General features: G+C 32.2%; 2 protein-coding genes across 2 annotated transcripts; one reads left to right on the top strand and one right to left on the bottom strand.

The window, feature by feature from the left end:
- The first annotated feature begins 1,998 nt into the window (after nt 1–1,998).
- Nucleotides 1,999–20,205, top strand: LOC128176376 (TATA-box-binding protein-like). The gene is made up of 17 exons (XM_052842653.1): nt 1,999–2,285; nt 3,044–3,279; nt 4,899–5,078; nt 5,257–5,320; nt 5,602–5,705; nt 5,936–6,030; nt 7,593–7,600; nt 10,363–10,449; nt 10,663–10,760; nt 12,443–12,503; nt 13,719–13,795; nt 13,920–13,970; nt 14,823–14,895; nt 16,634–16,697; nt 16,993–17,048; nt 18,560–18,566; nt 20,120–20,205. Exons 1-17 carry the CDS (start codon nt 2,223–2,225, stop codon nt 20,203–20,205), a joined length of 1,410 nt encoding a protein of 469 aa, XP_052698613.1. The 5' UTR covers nt 1,999–2,222.
- Nucleotides 8,719–9,831, bottom strand: LOC128176375 (UPF0669 protein v1g209471-like). The gene is made up of 2 exons (XM_052842652.1): nt 9,776–9,831; nt 8,719–9,594 (listed from the first exon to the last, which is right to left on the bottom strand). Exon 2 carries the CDS (start codon nt 9,591–9,593, stop codon nt 9,015–9,017), a length of 579 nt encoding a protein of 192 aa, XP_052698612.1. The 5' UTR covers nt 9,594; nt 9,776–9,831; the 3' UTR covers nt 8,719–9,014.
- Nucleotides 20,206–20,343: the final 138 nt, after the last annotated feature.

The following is a 20,343-nucleotide window of genomic DNA, read 5'->3' as shown; positions in this document are numbered from 1 at the left end:
AGATGAACAGGATTTAAAAAATCGTTTGCTATAGCATTTCTTGGGAATAGAAAGTTCTGCATATTAGAGAACAAATAGCAACCTAACTGTTGTACAAGATGACAATAATGTAATTTTATATCTATAAATAGTATTTTCACACATATTTTATATCAATTTCATCACTATTTTTTTCAAGTCAATATTGTGGTTTGCAATTTTTCTCCAAAATTTAACTTTTAAAAATCGAAGCTTTTTGTTATTTTCGTGGCCGGTTCTTTTTTAACGCATCGTGATAAAGATCATTTAACATATGTTTAAAATGACATGTAATATTAATTTAATGTATTGTACAAGCATGGTTTAATGGCAGTACAAATAAATAGCTCATTTTTTTCAAAATGAGATGAAAACCATAAAAATGTATAACAAAAAAACAAAAAAACAAAAACCAAACAAACTTAAAAATAAGAGAGAGGGGGGGGGGGGATGTACATGGTAGATATACACTCGCGTAGATCTATACGGTTTTGCCAGCTAGGACCATAAATTGAATATGTATTATTCAATTCGATTGAGTATATAATTTTATTAACCGTTAGATTGCGTCTATTTGGTACATTTTCATTTCTAATTTAGTGTTGGCACAAAACCTTTACAATATCATCCCACAATACGGTGGGTATACATGTTCAAGAGACTATCAAGCAAAAACTAGTGGTTAATTCCGATAAAGGTTAGGGGGGTTAGTTCCTTTAAAATAATGAATTTAAATTTTCTATGTGTAAAGAGGTATAGCGCACTTACTATACGATTTGGCCTCAAATATAGCCTTTTGCAAACATCAGACATTTTTCAATATTATACAATATTTAGTTGAAACGCAAATTACACAATCACCATGCTCTAAGAGTCTTAATTATCTTACACGACATCATTAAAATATTCCGGTTTTGTTAGGGATATATAGGAAAGTAGTTAGTATATGATAAGCAATTGGATATTTGACTATTTGAACCACTCTAAACCAAAAACATCCGATTAATATTATGTTCTACATGTATTGTAGTACACGTTTACATTGAATTAGTTTGGGTTTAACGTAGTATTCGTTTTGAAAATTAGACAAATATTTCAATTAGTGTCTTTTCTAATACAATCATATTTATATTGAAAATGCATCTTCTGAAAATGTTAGAAGCGTGGCCTAGTGGTAACGCGGAGGTCTTTTTGATTTTCTGGTCGCTGGATCGAATCCACTAAGTAGTAATTTTTTTCCACTAAAATTGAAACATTAACAGAATATAGAGATTAAGTTACATGTATCTAATCTTCTGTTTTTTTTTAATTATCTTGTTTAATTCAGTCTGAATATGAGTACACCAAATATAAACAGTTCTCTTCATTAACACTGTACATGTACTCTATTTACACTTATAGATCCATTGCATTTTGCTTGAACTTATCACGGTTCAGAATATTATATCAACTACTGTTATACACAGAGTTTCCCGAATTTATGACAAATCAGTTGTTACAGACACCATTATAAAATCAGTACAGTGTATCCAGGTTTCGAAAATCATCCTATTAGGTACTTGAAGCTATTTTTAGTAACAGGTACTTTCCGTCCAAACACAGGTGTAGGCGAAATAATGGGAAAATGCGCTATACTTCTTTATATCCATTTTGAGAAAAAATGGGAAAGGATGTCCCCCACCCCACTCTGTGAAGCTACGAACATGTGATTATGTGAAGGCTTTCTAATACCCCCCCCCCCCAAAAAAAAATAAAAAAATAATAATATGATAAAAAATCATATTTACAAATAAAAATCAGAAAATCTATTATCTGGTTTTTGAGGTTATTTTGTTTGTTTTTATCTGGAACTGATCCAATTAAATGATGTGAATAATTCAAGAAAAAATTCACCATCTTCAGAGGCAACGTGCACGCTTCTGTTTGTTCAATCCGGATTATTGATAGACGCTCTGAATATTTTGTATAATACACTGTAAGAGTTACTTCCTACGTTTGTGCTGGTGCCGCGATTTACTGATCGAAATGTGAATTGACACCTTAGTCAGTAACTTAAATGTGTTTTAAATGCTGAACAATTTACTTGATCATATGAAAAAGGAAAAGAAATGTAGCTTTTCCAACGTTTTGCCATGAAACTCACTAAGCTATTGGGAATTAAATTTGATATATTCATCGTTGCAATTTAATTTCTATCAGCAAAAATGGACGGATCGGGACAAAACTTTGCATCATTTGGGAGCGGTCTTACCCCCCAGCATCAACAAGTAAGTAAAGCTACTAGATACAACAGGTAAAACTTCATTAAAGTTTATGACTATTGTGAAGTTTATGCGAGTGAGGAAAATTACAATTCTCGAACGGGTAACCCGAATTACCAAAATGACAGTGTTTACCAAAATGACACCTGAAATTACAGGAATGACACTAAAATCTACAGAAATGACACCTACAGACCTAATGTTTATTAAAAAATGTTTTTCATCACAAATATATTAAATTATATCAATTAATGTCTTTATTATTGTAAAAAGTGGGTAATAGTATACTTGCAAGATGGAAAATGGTTGGATAGTTAAACAAATATGAGATGGGCATGCATGTAATTGGACCCTCTGATATTCTAAAAGCATGCAGTTAAAATTCCTCATTGATTGTTATATATATCGTTAAGTAAAATTTACTAATTTATATTAGTTTTTTCTTCTGCTTAGTTTATTTTATATATTAAAGCAATAAATCATTATTGTCGTTTTAAGAGTTATTGTTCTTAGATTTTAATAAATATGATATTTAACTGAGGTTTTTATTTCTGTTTGGTTATGAAGCATTTACCTGAAAGACATAAATATATAATATATCCCCATTTTAATGTATTTAAAGTGTCATTTCTGTAGATTTTATTGTCATTCTGGTAATTTCAGGTGTCATTTCTGTAAATTCTGTCATTTCGGTAATTCGATGTACCGTTCTCAAACCAGGTTGTATATAAGAGTTTAATTTCTTTTAAATTGTTAAATTTTAGAGTCCCATGATGTCACCAGCAGCTCTTAGCAGTTTTTCTTTGGGAGCCACTCCAAATCCTGTAATGCCACCATCCAATGCAAGTTTATACCCTCCACAAACTCCATTGGCGCCCATGACTCCTGGTGTTCCAGTCACCCCTGGGGGACCCCCAATAACTCCAGGAGGACCCATGACACCAGCAACCCCAGCCTCAGAAGGTGGTGCTGGAATGGTTCCACTCAGGCCACAGTTGCAGTATGTGTGAACACACTGTTTTACATGTTTTGTCACTTTTCAATTTGTAAAATGAATTCTTACTTGAAACACATGTTAAACAGGCTCTGCATTTTAACTGAGATTGCTTTGAACATTATTAGAAAGCAACTGGCCACAATTGATTTTGTCATTTACTAAATGGGATTTGAATTCTCGGCTTGGCTATGGCAAAACTTACATTCATGATTGTCTAATTTATATTAGAAGGAGGATAGGAAATAAAATTCTTTGGCAATCATGCTGTAAAAATCTTTCAAATTTATTATATACTGGTACAAATCATTATATTCTATTTTGGGGGTGAGAATGTATTGTAGTCATTAGAAAAAAAATATGGGGTAGTTTAGAATGTAAACAAGTAGAATCTATTAGGTTTTATTGTCTATTGCTTGGATTGATTCACTCTTCATTTATATGCACTGTTTATACATAAATACAACTTTGAAGAGATTTATTTAAAATTGCACATTAGATATTTGAGATCATTTGGGAAATCTAGAATGGGACAAATCTATATATTCCATGTATACAAAAGACAAAATCTTACATTTTCAAATGCATGAATTCTCCTGAGTAAAGTTAACATTGTAAACACTTCTTTATTGTATTGCACATATATCAGGGTTGCAAATAACATTTTCAAACACAGGGGCCATGTGGGCTTCCAACTTTTCAAGCTATACAAGCCCACAATAATTCATAGGGGCCCAATGATATTCACAATGAAGTTAGTTAATGATATAAAATATATAAATGGAGAATAAAAATTGTAAAGTGCCATTATTAATTTGAATTAGATCCAATTTATTAAATTTATTTCTCTATGTATTCATACATTTTATAGATGAGATGTTTTGTAATTGTTAGCTAAATGACATATATAATTCGTCTCTGTATTTCTCTGTATTTTGGAGGTATTAGTCCAACCCTTTGACCGAGTTACAACCGTTATATAAAGGATCTTATTTTTTTTTAAAGATAAATGTAAACAAACAGTTTTATGATTATTTTAGCATTAATTTGGCAGAATTATTAACTTACGAACTAATAGTAATATCAACACTAAAAGTAATAAGCATCGGTTGCACAGTATGTGGTTGCATCACCCGTATTTATAACACCTAAAGATAAGACAATCTCGAGTTATTAATTACAACAGGGATTAACTGATGCTGTGAAAACATCTTCAGAATTAGTTAATTATCATTTGATTGCCTTTGGGATTAATTTAAATGATTGTAAATTCATAATACAGGGCGACTTTAACTTTTCTTACGGAGGAAATTCCAACGAAGTTGCCGATCAAAAAGTACTGACTATTTCGTTTAAGTTTGTCCTTGATTGCCAAACAAAATTTTACTCGCCATGTGGACAACTAAATCTTTGAGAAATAGTCGCCCACATTAAAAATTACTCGCATTTGCGAGTGGGCGAGTGGTTATTTGCAACCCTATAGATGTGTTTATATTTAGATAAAGATTGTCTTTAAATGTTTTCCAGCAATTATGATACAATTAAAATAATCAGCATCTTTAATTAATGCAAACAATTGTTGTTTTTATATATATTGTACTGAGGTTATGTCTATTTTCTTTTAGGAATATTGTTTGTACTGTAAATCTTGGGTGTAAGTTGGATCTAAAAAAGATTGCTCTTCATGCCAGAAATGCCGAGTATAACCCCAAGCGATTTGCTGCTGTCATCATGAGGATCCGTGAACCAAGGACAACAGCTCTTATATTTAGTTCAGGAAAAATGGTGTGCACTGGAGCCAAGAGGTATGTCTCGGTGATATTTGGATGATTTTGAATATGAAATAAATGTTTTAGTTAGAAATTGATGGATTATTTTGGCAGCATAATGCCATTCGTATTTAATAAATTACTATAGATTTATTTTGCTGGTACTGGATTTGTAACAGTTTGTTAGTCATGGTTAAATTTTGATATTATATAGTGAAGATCAGGCAAAGTTAGCAGCAAGGAAGTATGCAAGGATTGTCCAGAAATTAGGGTTCGCAGTAAGTGTCTGGGTTTTCTATTGTTAAAAAAAGATTTCTCATTTTATATGCTTAGGATTTTAAAGCAAGCATAGATTGTATAGTTTTGAATTCTGTTAATAAAAAATAATCTTTTACCTGGATTTTCTTAAATACCATTCTATTGATTTATTGGGTATGATCTGTTTGTATTTAATTTATAAATATGGGGAGAAGAAAAAATAAGCATTTGATATATCTGTAATTTCCATATGAACACAATTTATATTCATACATTATTAAAATAAGAAATATCTCTTCAGGCAAAATTCCTGGATTTTAAGATTCAGAACATGGTAGGAAGCTGTGATGTTAAATTTCCGATCAGGTTAGAGGGATTGGTCTTGACCCATGGCCAGTTCTCCAGGTAATTAAAAAACTAGTCAATGAAAAACAAGTTTCTGAAAAATTTGTGGCATGAGTACCGTATATATTTTTGTACGTTGTTTGTCAAAATTGTTTTATATGGGACAATAATCAAAGACATATTCTTAATTAATATATTCTGAAAATTTCAATAATACAATAATACAATATTCAAGTATTTCATGATTTTGTCTTAAAGAATATTAAACAATTGTGTTTTCTACCTAACAGCTACGAGCCTGAATTGTTCCCTGGCCTGATTTACAGAATGGTGAAGCCTCGTATCGTTTTGCTTATTTTTGTCTCAGGAAAAGTCGTACTTACAGGTTAGTTCCTAGCCGTATTTATCTATTTATTATAGCATATATTTTTTTTTTTAGCTCACCTTAGCAAAAGGCTAAATTGAGTTTTTCTGATCAAAATTTGACCCTTGTCTGTCGTCTTCGTTGTTGTAAACGTTTCACATTTTCATCTTCTTCTCAAAAACCAATGGGCCAATTTCAAGCTAACTTAGCACATAGCATTCCTTGGCCCAGGGGATTCAAGTTGGTTCAAATAAAGGGTCATGCACAACTTGAAGGGGAGATAATTAGGAAATAATGAAATTTTTGTGACATTTAAAAAAAAACCCTTCTCAAATACCATTTGACCAAGATAAACAAAACTTAAAAGGAAGCTTTCTGAGGTAGTGTTGATTCAAGCTAGTTCAAATTAGATCCCCTGGAGTAGGGTCGAGCCACAATCTTTACATAGGAACATATGGTGGAAAATCTTTAAAAACTTCTCAGAAAAATATTTTGCGAGATAAGTTAAAACCTATGTGGAAGCATTCTCAATTAGTTTAGTATCAAGCTTGTTTAAATCATCATCCCTGGAGGTATGGTGGGGTCACAATGCTACAATTTTTAATTGGAATATATTAAGGAAAATTATTAAAATCTTCATTCTTTATGAAGGACTCAATTTTTAAAAATATGCTAAAAATGATTTGCAAAATGTTCAGATTTGATTTATTAAAGCTGTTTGGATCAAAGTAATGTCAGTTCAGTTTTGTTGCTCACGTGAGCGATGTGGTCCCTGGGCCTCTTGTATGGAAATTTCTGTAGTACATATATTAGGTCCTTTCACAAAGTAGGAAGGGTATAGGAATCACATCAGGCCAAAGTAAACAATCAATTTTTTAAGGATGGCCCATCCTAACATCTGTCAACACTTTTGAATTCAAATAGTTTACTGTAATAGTCTGGGGAAGGGTCCTTGATTAGTCTCACCATTTCTAATAAGTATCAATCAAAACTTTTCTTGTGATGCAAAATCTCAATCGTATCCATCAAAACTCTTGAATATAAAATGCAGAATTCATGCATATTACTTTGTTTGTCCTTTCTTCTATTTTCTTTTATTTCAAAATAACGTAATGTTGTCATGAATATACAGTTTATAGGGAAATATTCGCCCCCGTTTTATTTTCGCCCCTTTGCTAAGAAATGATATGATAATCATTGATTTATTCCTAATTCATTCTTACTAGAAAATATCAACAGTCTAATTTTGCAGGTGTTTGTGACAAACCAATAAACATGCTAATTAAATCTCAGTACTTTGTTATACTATGTATTTAACTATATGACCTTAATTTAAAAGGCTGTATTCTTTTCATGTTGCTTGAAAAAGTGTTTTCATTCATAATTTACTGTTAGTACATGCATTTTAAATAGTTATAACATGTGCATTCTTAACTGATATTTTCAAATGTTGATATCTTTGAATCCATAAAGTCTAACAGTTGATTAAAACTTAAACATGTTTTCTTTTTAAATATCTGTTGTCAATACTTGAATTTGATATTGGGATTTATATAAAAAATGCTATGTTTTATGTATTACAGGAGCCAAAGTGAGAGGAGAGATTTATGAAGCTTTTGACAATATTTACCCTATTCTGAAAGGATTTAAAAAACAATGATGGTGGTGTGTACAGACAGTTCAGTGAGATTGTGCTATCATATTTGAAATTGTGAAATCAGACATGTCATGATCATGTGCTTAAATAATGTACTTAGAAACCAGCTTTATTTAAAAGAAACGTGAAGTCCATTTATCTTGATCGGAGATTGTCATGAAAATGTTGAAAAGATTAAAAAATAATTATGTAACATTTCATATAAAAGACAGTTTATTTTTCTACAATTGATATTTAACAGAAATTCAGAAATCACAATTGTGGGAGAGTTCAGTATTTGTGGTGTTTTAAGTAAATGAGAAGTTGTCCAAGAAGTTGTCCATCATGATCTATCAGTCAACATTTTTTGTATTTTTGTATATAAACCAGTGTTTTATATCATTGTTCAATCATGTAGATTGTAGTTGTGTTTTCTCTACAAAATTTATGTTGTTGATATTGAGAAATCACACCTTGAAATGTATTCTCTCCTTAAATAAAGAAAAAACTATATCTGTTCTTCATAGATATTTGAGGATGTTTCAGTTTATAATTCATAAACATAACATTTTCAAACAGTTCCAAGTTTTAGTGAATACAACATTTTGTTTTAAAGCCGTTTGTGACACATTCCCTTTTCCATCCTCCTCCCGCCCCTCCCCCCTTTGCAATTGGCTCAGTTTCAAACTGTTGGAGATACAATATATTTTTCCTTTGATATCACTTGTCTTTTTTTATTTTAATAGTGCATTTTCAATGAAACTGCTAATAAACCATCCCTTATTTATGTATTAAATGTATCTGATTTGTGTTCATAATAATTTTATCTTGATATTTCTAAGGCCTTGACTTAACTATTCTTTACTCTGTGTTCACCCTCATTTTAAATGACTGATATGAAGATACAAATTATACATGTATTTCTTTTTATGTTGCAAGAAAGAATTGTAACTGGTTTTAGGAAATTGAAATAAAATTCCTAAAGTGTCCCTCATGCTGCATAATATAAGTGTGTCATTACGGCTGAAAGTTACTGGTATATAGTGAAGAATCAAAGAAAAAGACACAAATCATTGATTAGGAAATAATGTCTTTTATTCATTTATGACAAAATGATGGGTATAATTGAAGGAAAACACAGGGAAGAAGCTCTATGAAGAGATGCATTCAATTAGAAATGTTGATACTAATATCTTTTAAAGCTGTAGTGTAAGTTTAAGTTCTGGTTTTTGACATATAAAAACATAAAGACAATCTACTGTATGAAATAAACCCCAAACAATTAATAATTTTAAGGAAAATAAAATAAAGGAGTAAATCTAAATACAGTGTACTTTATTTAAACCTGCAGAATAAGTGTATTTTAGTATTACAACAAAACATCAAATAATAATTTCAGTATTGTGATCGCGATGGTCCACATGTTTGACTCCTCATCTGTATCACTGTCCTGATAGCTGTATTCATCCTCGGACACTTGCGAAGAGTCTTGTGTTGTCTCTGGTTTATCATCTACATAATCATTGTATAAAGCATCTAATGTTGCATAGTCTATTTCCTCCTTTTCCGGAAGTTTAAATACGGACAAGCTGTACTTCGACGCACTGTAAAAAGGATGACCAAATACACTAACAGCTATAGGACGCTTCATACTGGAAGACAATTCTACTGTGTCCACACCACACGAAAAGGATTTAACGTCATAGTTTTCATCTGAAGGAATTGGCTCGCTGTCAGACACATACAGGTCAGCGTCTCCTGAGATTGACACAAGTTCAAGTCGAAGACGACCTCTGCTCCGAATTTGGTAAACGGTATAATTCCCACCTGGAACTTCGTCTTTCACAGTCTGAAGCAATTCTTCTCCAAAACTTGTGATGAAGACAAGTGAAAGAACAAGGAATTGTGGTAAGACGTTAAAACTAATTGGCATGCTAAATACAAACATCCTGAAAAAAGAATTACAGGTGTGTAGTGTGATCAAATAATTATTCTACTTCTATTACAGAAAAGCCTAAAATAACGGTAATTGTAAACTTAATTAATTAAATTGTTAAAATTTAGTAAAAAGATTAAAATGTCTCTTTTCTATCACAAAAAAGAGTAAAATATGCATCTTGGCTGAGTTACCTTCCATTGATTCCCTTAAAACGAAAGTAGTGAAAATAAGCTGCTAGGTCTTACATATTATATTCTTAGAACAAGTTTCTATACAGGCAGCAAGTTGTCAGCAATGATATAAGAAATTTAGATAATATATCACTAACTGTCAATCAAATGCAACAAAATTATTCATACTTATAAAGTGTGAAAATATGTATTTCAAAAGTCGAACCATTCCATGTACATTTGAAGCGTTTACCGTTACTGACGTCACCCCTTTTACCTCAAACAAAAACACAAAAATGAAAGTTTCTTGATCGCAGTCAGATCTGCTTATCATGTCAGCAAAATGGAAATTGAATTTCCAAGTGTTCCACCTCAGGAAATTGTCGTAAGTTATAGATAAAAAACAAACACTTCTACGTTTTCTAAAGAGAAATCATTATCATCGAGGAAATTCGGATGTATAAGAGAATTGACCTATTGTTTTAATAAAATTTTATTTCTGATAATCAAGATAATACATGTGCACTGTGATTGTCAATTTACTGCATAACAATAAATTATATAGACCTGTGAGTGGATACTGACAGGAATATCTTTATATTATAAAGGATTGGGAGTATGCAATGAGGAGAGAAATGCAGGAGATAGTGCCTAACCTGTATCTTGGACCCTATGCAACAGCCAACAAAAATAAGGTATTGCATTTTGTGAAAACGTGAAATTTTGTACTGGGTTGTGTATTCATGGGTGGTTTATTATTTTTTATAATTAAGACTACCACGATACTAAGAAAATTACCCATATTAAGTGAAAAATGAACAAAAATAAAATTGGTACACACTTTTTTCATTTTCTACCGACCTGCTACATGTGTGTTTTTCTTGTAGAAAAGTGTTTTTGTTTTTTAGTTAGGTTATTTAGAGTCAATAGGAATAACTGATATCATCTGTGTCAGACATACTGCCGAAGCAAATTTCATCAAACCCAATTTTCCAGAGAAGATCAGGTAGGATTTTTGAGTACATATCAGAAGATAATTTAGAGAAACATTTTATTTGCTATTAAGAAATACTGGTAAATAATATGTAAACGGTGTGACCATTGGACTGACCGCATATTAAACACAGAGCAGTTTTTTTTTTTTTTAGAACAAAATTTATTTGTAATGCACACAGCCTAATCATGAGCCAAAATTAAGCTAAATGTCGCGTGCTCAGTCTATATTATGAAGTCAAGTTTCATAGTAACACATACAAGTTTTGTCTTCAGTAATAGCTGAAGAGATCAAGTTATGCCATTCCGGAATTTTTTTGTTTTGTCTTTCATTGTTTATCAATTTATTTCATTTGTAACTACCAGTAATGAAATTGAATACTTTATTCATTATCTAAAAGATCAGTTTCTTGGTGTAAATGTTTTTATTTTCCATCTGATAATTTGATAAGACATACATAGAAGATAGAACTAGTTGTGCTTCTTGATTGAAGCACTATTGAAATTTATCTGGTTTCCACTTTAATTTCTTTTAATTTAAATTACCTTCAATTGAAACTTTTGAAAGTTTTTAATTGAGTTTAGGGGCAATAAATATTGATAAGTGCCAGTCAATCAATGATCAAACTAGCTTTTTAAAAACAAAATGGCTGCCAATACGGCGGCACCCAGTGCTGGAAGAAATTTTGTAGCCCATAGTACCCCTAATTCAACTCTCACTTTTCACTGAATTTCCTATATAAATGTATTACCATTAATCCTCGCTTCGTGAGGCGGGCTTTGTCCGCCTCTCACTGCATTGGTTATTACAACATTAAGACATTTCAAGGATTTTTCTGATCATCTGTTGTCTGACAGTTGGTCTGTCTGTCTTTTTTACATTTCTTATTTCTGCTCCTGAAATACTGGGCTAATTCAACCAAACTTGGCTCAAACTATCCTTGGATGAAGAGATTTTAGTTTGTTTAAATAATGGGCCAATGTCTATTTAAAGAATTGACATTTAAAAAAAAAAATCTTTGTCTCAAAAACCATAAGGCCAGAAAACTGATCCTTGTGTGGAAGCATTCACAGATACCATAGATTTAAGTTTGTTCAAATTATGATCCAGATGAGTGGGATGGGGCCACAAAGGGGAGTTGAATTTTATATAGGAATAAATACAAAAAAATCTTTTCAATTGAAAGTAATGAATTGTTTTTACTAGGAATGCAGTATGTGAAGACAATTTTGAAGATCTTTTTAATAAGATCTACTCTACTTATTGTCAATATATTTTGAATTTGATACCATAAAGCTGATTTGATCAAAGTTATTGTTGTTGCTCAGGTGAGCTATGTGGCCCTAAGGCCTCTTGAAATGGTTTCATTTTTAATCATAATCTATTTAAAATTTGTTTTAATTTATTTTGCAAAGTACATACATTTCATAATGTAAGAGGATGGCCAATGAGTTAAAGATTTGCAGATAGACCAATTCTTGTGATATGATTATGAACATTTACTTGTATTGGTAAAGGAAGTGTAGAAGTCAGAACAGTTGCATTGAACATTTTGATTTTGACCAAACGACTTTAATTACAAAAGTTGAATATACCCAGTACATGTAATTTTAACATCATCAACACTAGTTTGTTGAATTGTAAAAAAAAAAAACGTATTTCATTTTGTTTTATTTGGTTTCCCATTTTTACAGGTACCTGGTCTTGAATGTTGCTGACATATACACTGAGAATATTATTCAATACTTTCCACAGGTAAGACAGACGCTTAGTTTTCCATTTTTTAGGTCACCTGAGTCACTCAAGTGACCTATTGCAATTGGTCTTCATCCATCCTCGTGCCTGTGCATTAACAATTTTACATTTTTCTTCTTGAAAACTAGCCAGTTGTTACCATTTTTGGCATGAAGCATCTCTATGGTAAGATGAATGTAAATTGTAAATCTCGAGGCTCAACCAACCCTGGGGCTACATAGGTGGGGCAAAATATGCCCCAAAAAAGCCTAATTTTGAATTAAATTTCAAATATTCTTCTCTTCTCCCATACATGTGGGGAAATAACTATGAACATGTTTATGATGTCCATGAACCAAAATTTTGAAATTCATGGCTCCTGAGTCAGGGGTTCAGACCCTACGGTGGGGCCAATATGGCGATATAGTTAAAATTTATTAAATTGAAGAGAATTTCCTTCTCTACTCCCATACATATTTGAGAAAAACTAAATGCATGGTTATGATGTCCGTGAAGCCCTCTACCAAAATTTTGAAATTCATGGCTCCTGAGTCAGGGGTTCAGACCCTACGGTGGTGCCAATTTGGTGATATAGTTAAAATTTATTAAATTTAAGAGAATTTCCTTCTCTACTTACATACATATTTGAGAAAAACTAAATGCATGGTTATGATGTCCATGAAGTCCTCTACCTAAATTGTGAATTTCATGGCCCCTACATTTTGGTACTCAGGTGTCCGTGGGCTTCTTGTTTCAATACGCACTGAGAATATTATTTAATACTTTCCACAGGTAAGAATGATGCCTAACTCTCCATTGTTTTCTATATGATAACAATTTCAGAGATAATGTACTCTTAGGAGCATCATGGGCTCACTGACTCCAAATTGACCATCAACTCTATCAAATAAAATTTTCCATTTCCCTCATACATGTGTGTAATAATGTACAAGTATTCAAGTTAGAAAGTGCTTTTGAATTATCTTTTATCACCTGGCAACATGATAAAGACTTTTTATGTAATAGGAAGGGGGTTTGTTATCGGGACAGGTAAGCCATTACCTAATTAATTTATACTGGTACATGTACCAAGAACCACGGGGAATCAATAAGAATTTTGTCGAAGAAAATGTTTCCAGTACCGTATATATTTAACTTAAATACATGTAATGAATATTAACTCTATTACATGCATCATATGTTTATTTCAACAATATAAACAATAATTTTCCACAGGTAAAGGCATTTATAGAAGACAGTTTTGCAAGAAATGGAAAAGTATTGGTTCATGGAAATGCTGGAATGTCTCGCAGGTAAATTATGACTAAATACCTGCAGATTACTCAGATATCTCTAAATGGTGAATTGAAAATAAACATCTTAGACTGGTAAACAGAATTTGTCTAATTGTTTCCATTATGATCTCATATATTTCAGTGCATCTCTTGTGATAGCTTACATCATGGAAAAATATGGCCTATCTTACAGGTATAAAAAAAAGCATGCTAATCAAGAATACATGTACATGCACCAAAATTTCATTCTTTGTAATTATACCCCGGCTCCGAAGGAGAAGGGGGTATACTGTTTTACCCTTGTGTGTCTGCCCGTCCGTCTGTCTGTCTGCCCGTCGGTAACAAAAATTTCTGTCGCATTTTTTCTCAGCAACTATTAATTGCAGATGCTTGAAATTTTAAAGCACTATTTGTTTAGGCATGCCATATTGTGGGATATATTTTTGTACCAATCGGACTTCAACTTCCTGTTAAATGACGATTTTGTTTATTTTTAGCCTAAATTTTCCAACAAATTTTTATCAAAAATTTCTCAGCAACTTTTTATTGCAGATGCTTGAAATTTTAACACACTACATGTATTTGTATAGGCATGCCATATCGTGGGATATATTTTTGTACCAATTGGACTTCAACTTCCTGTTAAATGACGATTTTGTTTAATTTTAGCCTAAATTTTCAAACAAATTTTCGTCAAAGATTTTTCAGCAACTATATATTGCAGATGCTTGAAATTTTAACACACTATTTGTATAGGCATGCCATATTATGGGATATATTTTTGTACCAATTGGATGTCAACTTCCTGTTAAATGTCGACTTATTTTGCACATTTATTTACATCAGAGCGGGGGTATCACTAGTGAGCATTGGCTCACAGATATTTAGATATACATACACTGTTAATGTGTTTATATGCCTTTACACACAACGACATGAACATTTTCCTGAATAACAGCTACTGGTAAAATTCAAAAGAACCCATAAAATCATGTCCGTCTACCGTAATTAATAATGCAAGTGAATGATGGATTTTTTTTCCTAGAGATGCATTTGTGTATGTTCAACAGAAGAGATTTTGTATTCATCCTAATGAAGGATTTGTTCAACAATTACATGTAAGTCGTTTAACAATTTTACATGCCAGATGTTTCTTTAAGTTTTTCATGTCAATCAATTTTAGCTTACCTATGGACTTAATATCAATGCTAAAATATTTGAAGCAGTCTTACTTTGTCTTTTCAAATCGGTATCAGAAATATTTTTTTTCTTTTTTAATTTGTTTTCTTACTCTGAGTTGTATATATGTAATATGCTCATTTTGACCTTGATTAAGGGAGAAAGCTAAAATACCTGTAAGCTGTGCTTGCTGCCTAATCCCATTCGATCTAGTTGAATAAAATATTGCTAAAAGGTTTTTAGGCAGGTCTTATGACTAAGTTTTTACTGCCCCAAACTTCCTAACTTTGAACCTAAATTTAATGATGTTTCAAAGTCAAGGGTCACGGTCATATGAGACCACCCCACTTTAATTTTTTCCCCTTAATTAGCCCTATCTGGCACCTCTGATTGACACAGCCTTGTCATATAAATAGAGCTTTTGAACCAAGTTTAAAAGTAAAATTTGAAGGTCACAGCAGATCTCTTAAAATCCAGTTTCAGTCGGATATTATTTCCCACAGGCATATTTTGCTCAGATTAAACCAAAAAATCCTGTTGGTTAGAGGCATTTAGCTTGAATTAAACAACTCTGCCAAATGGAAAATTTTTAAGTCATAAGTCAAGGGCAAAGCAAAGCAAAATCCTTTGAAATGCTTTTCATTGTATTTTCCATTATGCGGCTATGTTAAGGCTGTCCAAATCTAAATATATATCGAAAAATGATACTATTTTAATTATCGAAAAATACTTTAACCGAGCTAGTTTCTTGAAACTTTTATTACATAAATTAACAGTGATATCCAACACTATATATTTGATGTATTTTTGTGCCGTCATATATTTTTCTTAAGCACGTGACGGGTGTATTCTAACACGGTAAATAATCAATAAAAATCGCATCGGCACAAGTGAATAATGACATTAAATCAAAAATATTTTTATGACAAATCCTTCGATAAGTAATGTATTTTGCAGTTCTTGCTGGGGGTTCATATAAATATTTCGTTTATTTGAAATATTGTCAAAACATTTCGCACCGACATCGAAATTAGGCACATTTTTACCTTTTAGACTCGATTTGCACAAAATCCGGTCAATCGGTAGGTTTCCCCCAGCAAGATTCACATTGGTACTTATTTTCTCTCCCAATTTCACGTAAAATATACTAAAATTGTTTTTATCTTTCACTTGCGCCAAGCCGTTTTTTATATGCATATACATATCACCATTCATTAGATTACACGTAACAGGGGGAGTCTCAAAACCATTAGTTTATGAATAGTTATTTACTAGTACCTATTACAAAGCTTTAAAACTGTTGATTTTTATATACTCCATGTCGGTGATATTGAATTTAGTATCACTAGTATTTACAACAGTGTCTATGTAAAGGAATGAAGCAGTTTTATTATGCACAATGAATATCACTTATTACGTTACGATACATTCCCCAAGAACGATTGAAAGGAATGCAGATCGTGACGTCAGAGTTAACTATGACGTCATATCTTATGAAGAACAGACAAGTGACTTTCTACATATCGCTGTGAAATTAATCAGGCAGCCTTAACATAGCAGTGTATTTAAGTGGGGCCCTTTGAGACCCTACCCATCTCAACAATGTCTAGTTTATTTACATCGTCATACATTTAATACAAAATTAAAACTGAATTGTTTGCATGGTTTTATTTTTAGGAGTATGAGCCTATGTACAGGGCCAAATTAAGTTTTGAACACAGTTATACCCCATTAGAGAGTGGTAAGTGTCTCCCATTCTGACTGCATTGGTTGCATACCTAGTGTATTCTCTCTTTATATTTTCATACAACAATCAGTTGCAATCATAACTCCTTAAATCCAAAACCAAATAAGAACAGAAAATGTAAACAGCATTTTTTCCAGTGATCATAGCATTATAAACTGCAATTACTCTGCTGATATATTTTCAATGATAAACACATCATGGAATATGCCAACAGATGTTATTTTAAAACAATGGTTACTGCTATGAAAAATGTGAATAGTTTCACATGTTCTGTTTTCTTTTTGATTAGGAATGTTAAAACGCAAGTTCACAGAGGATCCTGAGCCCTCACATGATGACAGCTTCGTAATGTTATCTACGTGACCACAGCCATTACCTCAGACAATCTAGTGTGTGAGATTTCTCCATTATGAACAAATCTGCTGTTTTCTATTTTACAGAGTGTGTTTCATTATTTTACCATTTATGAGATGGGCTTTTTTGAAATATCAATGATATTACCAATATTCCTCTCTCAGGGGCTGTTTTCATTAATTGCATTTGTTTACCATATTGATGACATACCTTGGTCTGCAAATATATAATCAGTACCGGTATTTATTGTTATACTATTTTACCAAAAATAAATTCATATGCTTAAAGATATGGCTTTTCTTGTTAGTACTTCATCATTAAAAACCATGTGACAAACAGTTTAGCATACTGTCACCTACCATGGGTCATGGCTTTCCCATTGGTAGATTGAAAATAATATTTTAGAACTAAATTATAAATTAGCCTACAGCCAGTGAGTGTATGGGAGACTGGTTTAATCAATAAGGGATGTTACTATAATGTACATCCATCATTTTCATAAACAGAGAGTGACTCTGCTATTCAGTTGGTCATGATATGGCTTTAGCTTCACCATTTTCTGAGAGCTTTTCATGTCTGTTATCTTTCACTCTGTGCCAACAACACTGGATATATAGCTGATTCTTTTTGTGTTGGATTAAAAATGAGTCAATGGCTCTTTTCTAAAACTCTTTGGCTATAAATTTTAAGGTTTTGTCTCGATTATGCATGCATCTTTTTTCAGCACTGTAAGGCCTATGACAATCAATCCTTGCCATTTTTTCCCCTTTTTTTTGGAGGGAGCAGTGTTTAGTTCATAAAGATATAACACTTATTTTGCCAAGTACATACATTTTCAACATTTTTTTTAATGGTATCACAGACCAATATTGCCTCCACTGGGGTTTTATCCGGGGTATACCAATCAAGCACTCAACTGATTTAGTGAAATGGTTAACCAACAAGCCAGTGCTTGTAGGAATGCCATATTTCCGACTCTACCACATTACCACACAAATTTTCTTTTAATTTTACATTTTAATATTTAAGTTTTTTTTATAACTTTTAAACACAAATGCCAATGAAAGGCTATAAGTCCATGTTTCTACAGTCAATTTACACAGGCTTATAATCCAGCTTTGTTTCCAGTTTCTTATTATCTGCAACTTTCCTCACTGCTTTCATAAAGTCTTCTTCTATCACATAATCTCGCTCAGCTCTAATGGCAAACATTCCTAAAATGTTAAATAGAATTTTGAATTAAATATACAGGAAAAGAAAGCCTGCAGAACAGTTTAGGTTTGTACAGAGGAAAACGGACCCTACCTGCTTCAGTGCAAACATTCCTGAGATCTGCTCCATTGAAGTCATCAGACAATTTAACAACAGCCTCCCAATCTACAAAAGATTTTGTAAAAATTTTGTGAAGTTATCCTCTATTACCATTGGTAAATTCAGATCTCTTAAATTTTTTTTTTACCAATCTTACTTCCCTCTAATCATTTTAATTTTTTTTCATTTAGTTTATTGGTAATTTTGATTAAGGTACCTCACTACACCAACACTTATACTTTTTAAGACACTATGTCACAAGGTGGCGATTTAAATGTTTTGCTAAACTTTTTATATCGTTTGATTTGGTTATATATCGTCAAAGCTCAGTGGTTGCAGTACTGGCCTTCTGAACCGCAGATCGTGAGTTATAATCCACCTGGAGCTTTTGTTCATGTTTACTGAATTAAATTTTTGAAAATGTAATTTTTCATCCAAAATTGCACATTTTTTGCATGTTAGACTTAAATACTTCTTATCCATTATGATATCTATCATAATCAAGTAATTTTTCTGCTGATTTGAGAAAATATTTCACAGTGTAGTGAGTCACCTTAAGAAGCTTTTGTCACTTACAGGAGCATGGTCATCATTTTTGGTCAAATTTTATTTGTCTATTTTTACAATGCGTTAGTATTTAAGGCATTTTTAATGACCAACAAAAACATGGCACCAGCCTAGTTTACAGTGAACTCTGTATCTTGCTTATAACTCAACCACTGACACTCAATTTTTTTTACCAAGATTGTTGCCATAATAATTTTCATTAAATTATGTATTTTAAAATCCCTTTTACCGGTATATTTACAATACTGACAATTTTATTCTAATACTGTAATGTCATACCTATTTCTCCATGCTTTGCAATTGGCTGTGCATGGATTTTCAAAATTTCAAGCCTTGACTGTTCATTTGGTAAAGAGATTTCTACAAAAATAAAAGTACATGTTTATTACTTTGAAACAATTGCCTTTAAGGAATGTTCTCTTTTTCCTATAATATTAAAATTTTATAATAATTTTAATATGATCTCCATCTTTGATCAGCATGAATAAAACTTGATTACATATACTTGGTTCCAATGGGAGAGAATATCTACCTATTTTTCTGTCCAAACGCCCAGGTCTGAGCAGAGCTGGATCTAGAGTGTCTGGTCTGTTTGTTGCCATGATCATCTTCACCTGACCCAAAGCATCAAAGCCATCCATCTGGTTCAGCAACTAATTAAATCACAACAAAAGAAGAGTTTTTAAAAGCACAAGTCATTCATGCCTCTTTTTCTCAGTAAAGAAGTAACACTGACCTCCATCAATGTTCTCTGTATTTCTCTGTCTGCTGAAGTTCCTTCAGAGAATCTTCTTCCACCTGTAACATACATATACATGTATTCACTTGCCCTGTTTATCATCTCTCTAGCATCTGAAACATTTCAAATTTATGCAATACTTACCTATAGCATCAATCTCGTCCATAAATATGATGCATGGTTCATGGTCTCTGGCAAATGCAAACATTTCTCTGATCAATCTGGCACTCTCTCCAATATATTTATCAACAATTGCACTTGACACAACCTGAAATATTAAAAAATTTCCTTTTTAAACATCATTGGGTATAACTATAATATCTTTAATGAAAGTTACTTAGCGTGTTTCACTGCATAATCATTTATTACCTGCCTGTATCAGGTCAACATATGTAGCCCTTTTTCTGTTTCTATACATGCAGTCGCTACTTTATTTTACCTTAAGGAAGTTGGCATCCAGCTGACTGGCCACAGCTCTGGCTAGCAGTGTCTTCCCTGTCCCTGGGGGTCCGTACAGCAAACAGCCCTTAGGAGGAGTAATCCCCACCCTTTGAAACAGCTCTGGGTTTATTAAAGGAAGCTCTATTACCTGTAAAATCAAACTATATCTATAAGATCATGTTACCCACAAAAATGTCTTAACAATAATTAAATCATCTTGTGAGGTTG

The sequence above is a fragment of the Crassostrea angulata genome, chromosome 3, assembly GCF_025612915.1.
Source record: "Crassostrea angulata isolate pt1a10 chromosome 3, ASM2561291v2, whole genome shotgun sequence".
Classification (NCBI taxonomy): Eukaryota; Metazoa; Mollusca; class Bivalvia; order Ostreida; family Ostreidae; genus Magallana; species Magallana angulata.
Note: the sequence above shows the minus strand (reverse complement) of the source record. Positions and strands in the feature narration are given on the sequence as shown.

Bases quoted from the DNA above. Each gene is read 5' to 3' on its own strand.
- LOC128176376 (XM_052842653.1), top strand. From the start codon at position 2,223: ATGGACGGATCGGGACAAAACTTTGCATCATTTGGGAGCGGTCTTACC. The intron at 13,971-14,822 runs GTATAAAAAAAA...TTTTTTTCCTAG, and splicing joins AAATATGGCCTATCTTACAG to AGATGCATTTGTGTATGTTC. The intron at 14,896-16,633 runs GTAAGTCGTTTA...TTTTATTTTTAG, and splicing joins GATTTGTTCAACAATTACAT to GAGTATGAGCCTATGTACAG.
- LOC128176375 (XM_052842652.1), bottom strand. From the start codon at position 9,593: ATGTTTGTATTTAGCATGCCAATTAGTTTTAACGTCTTACCACAATTC.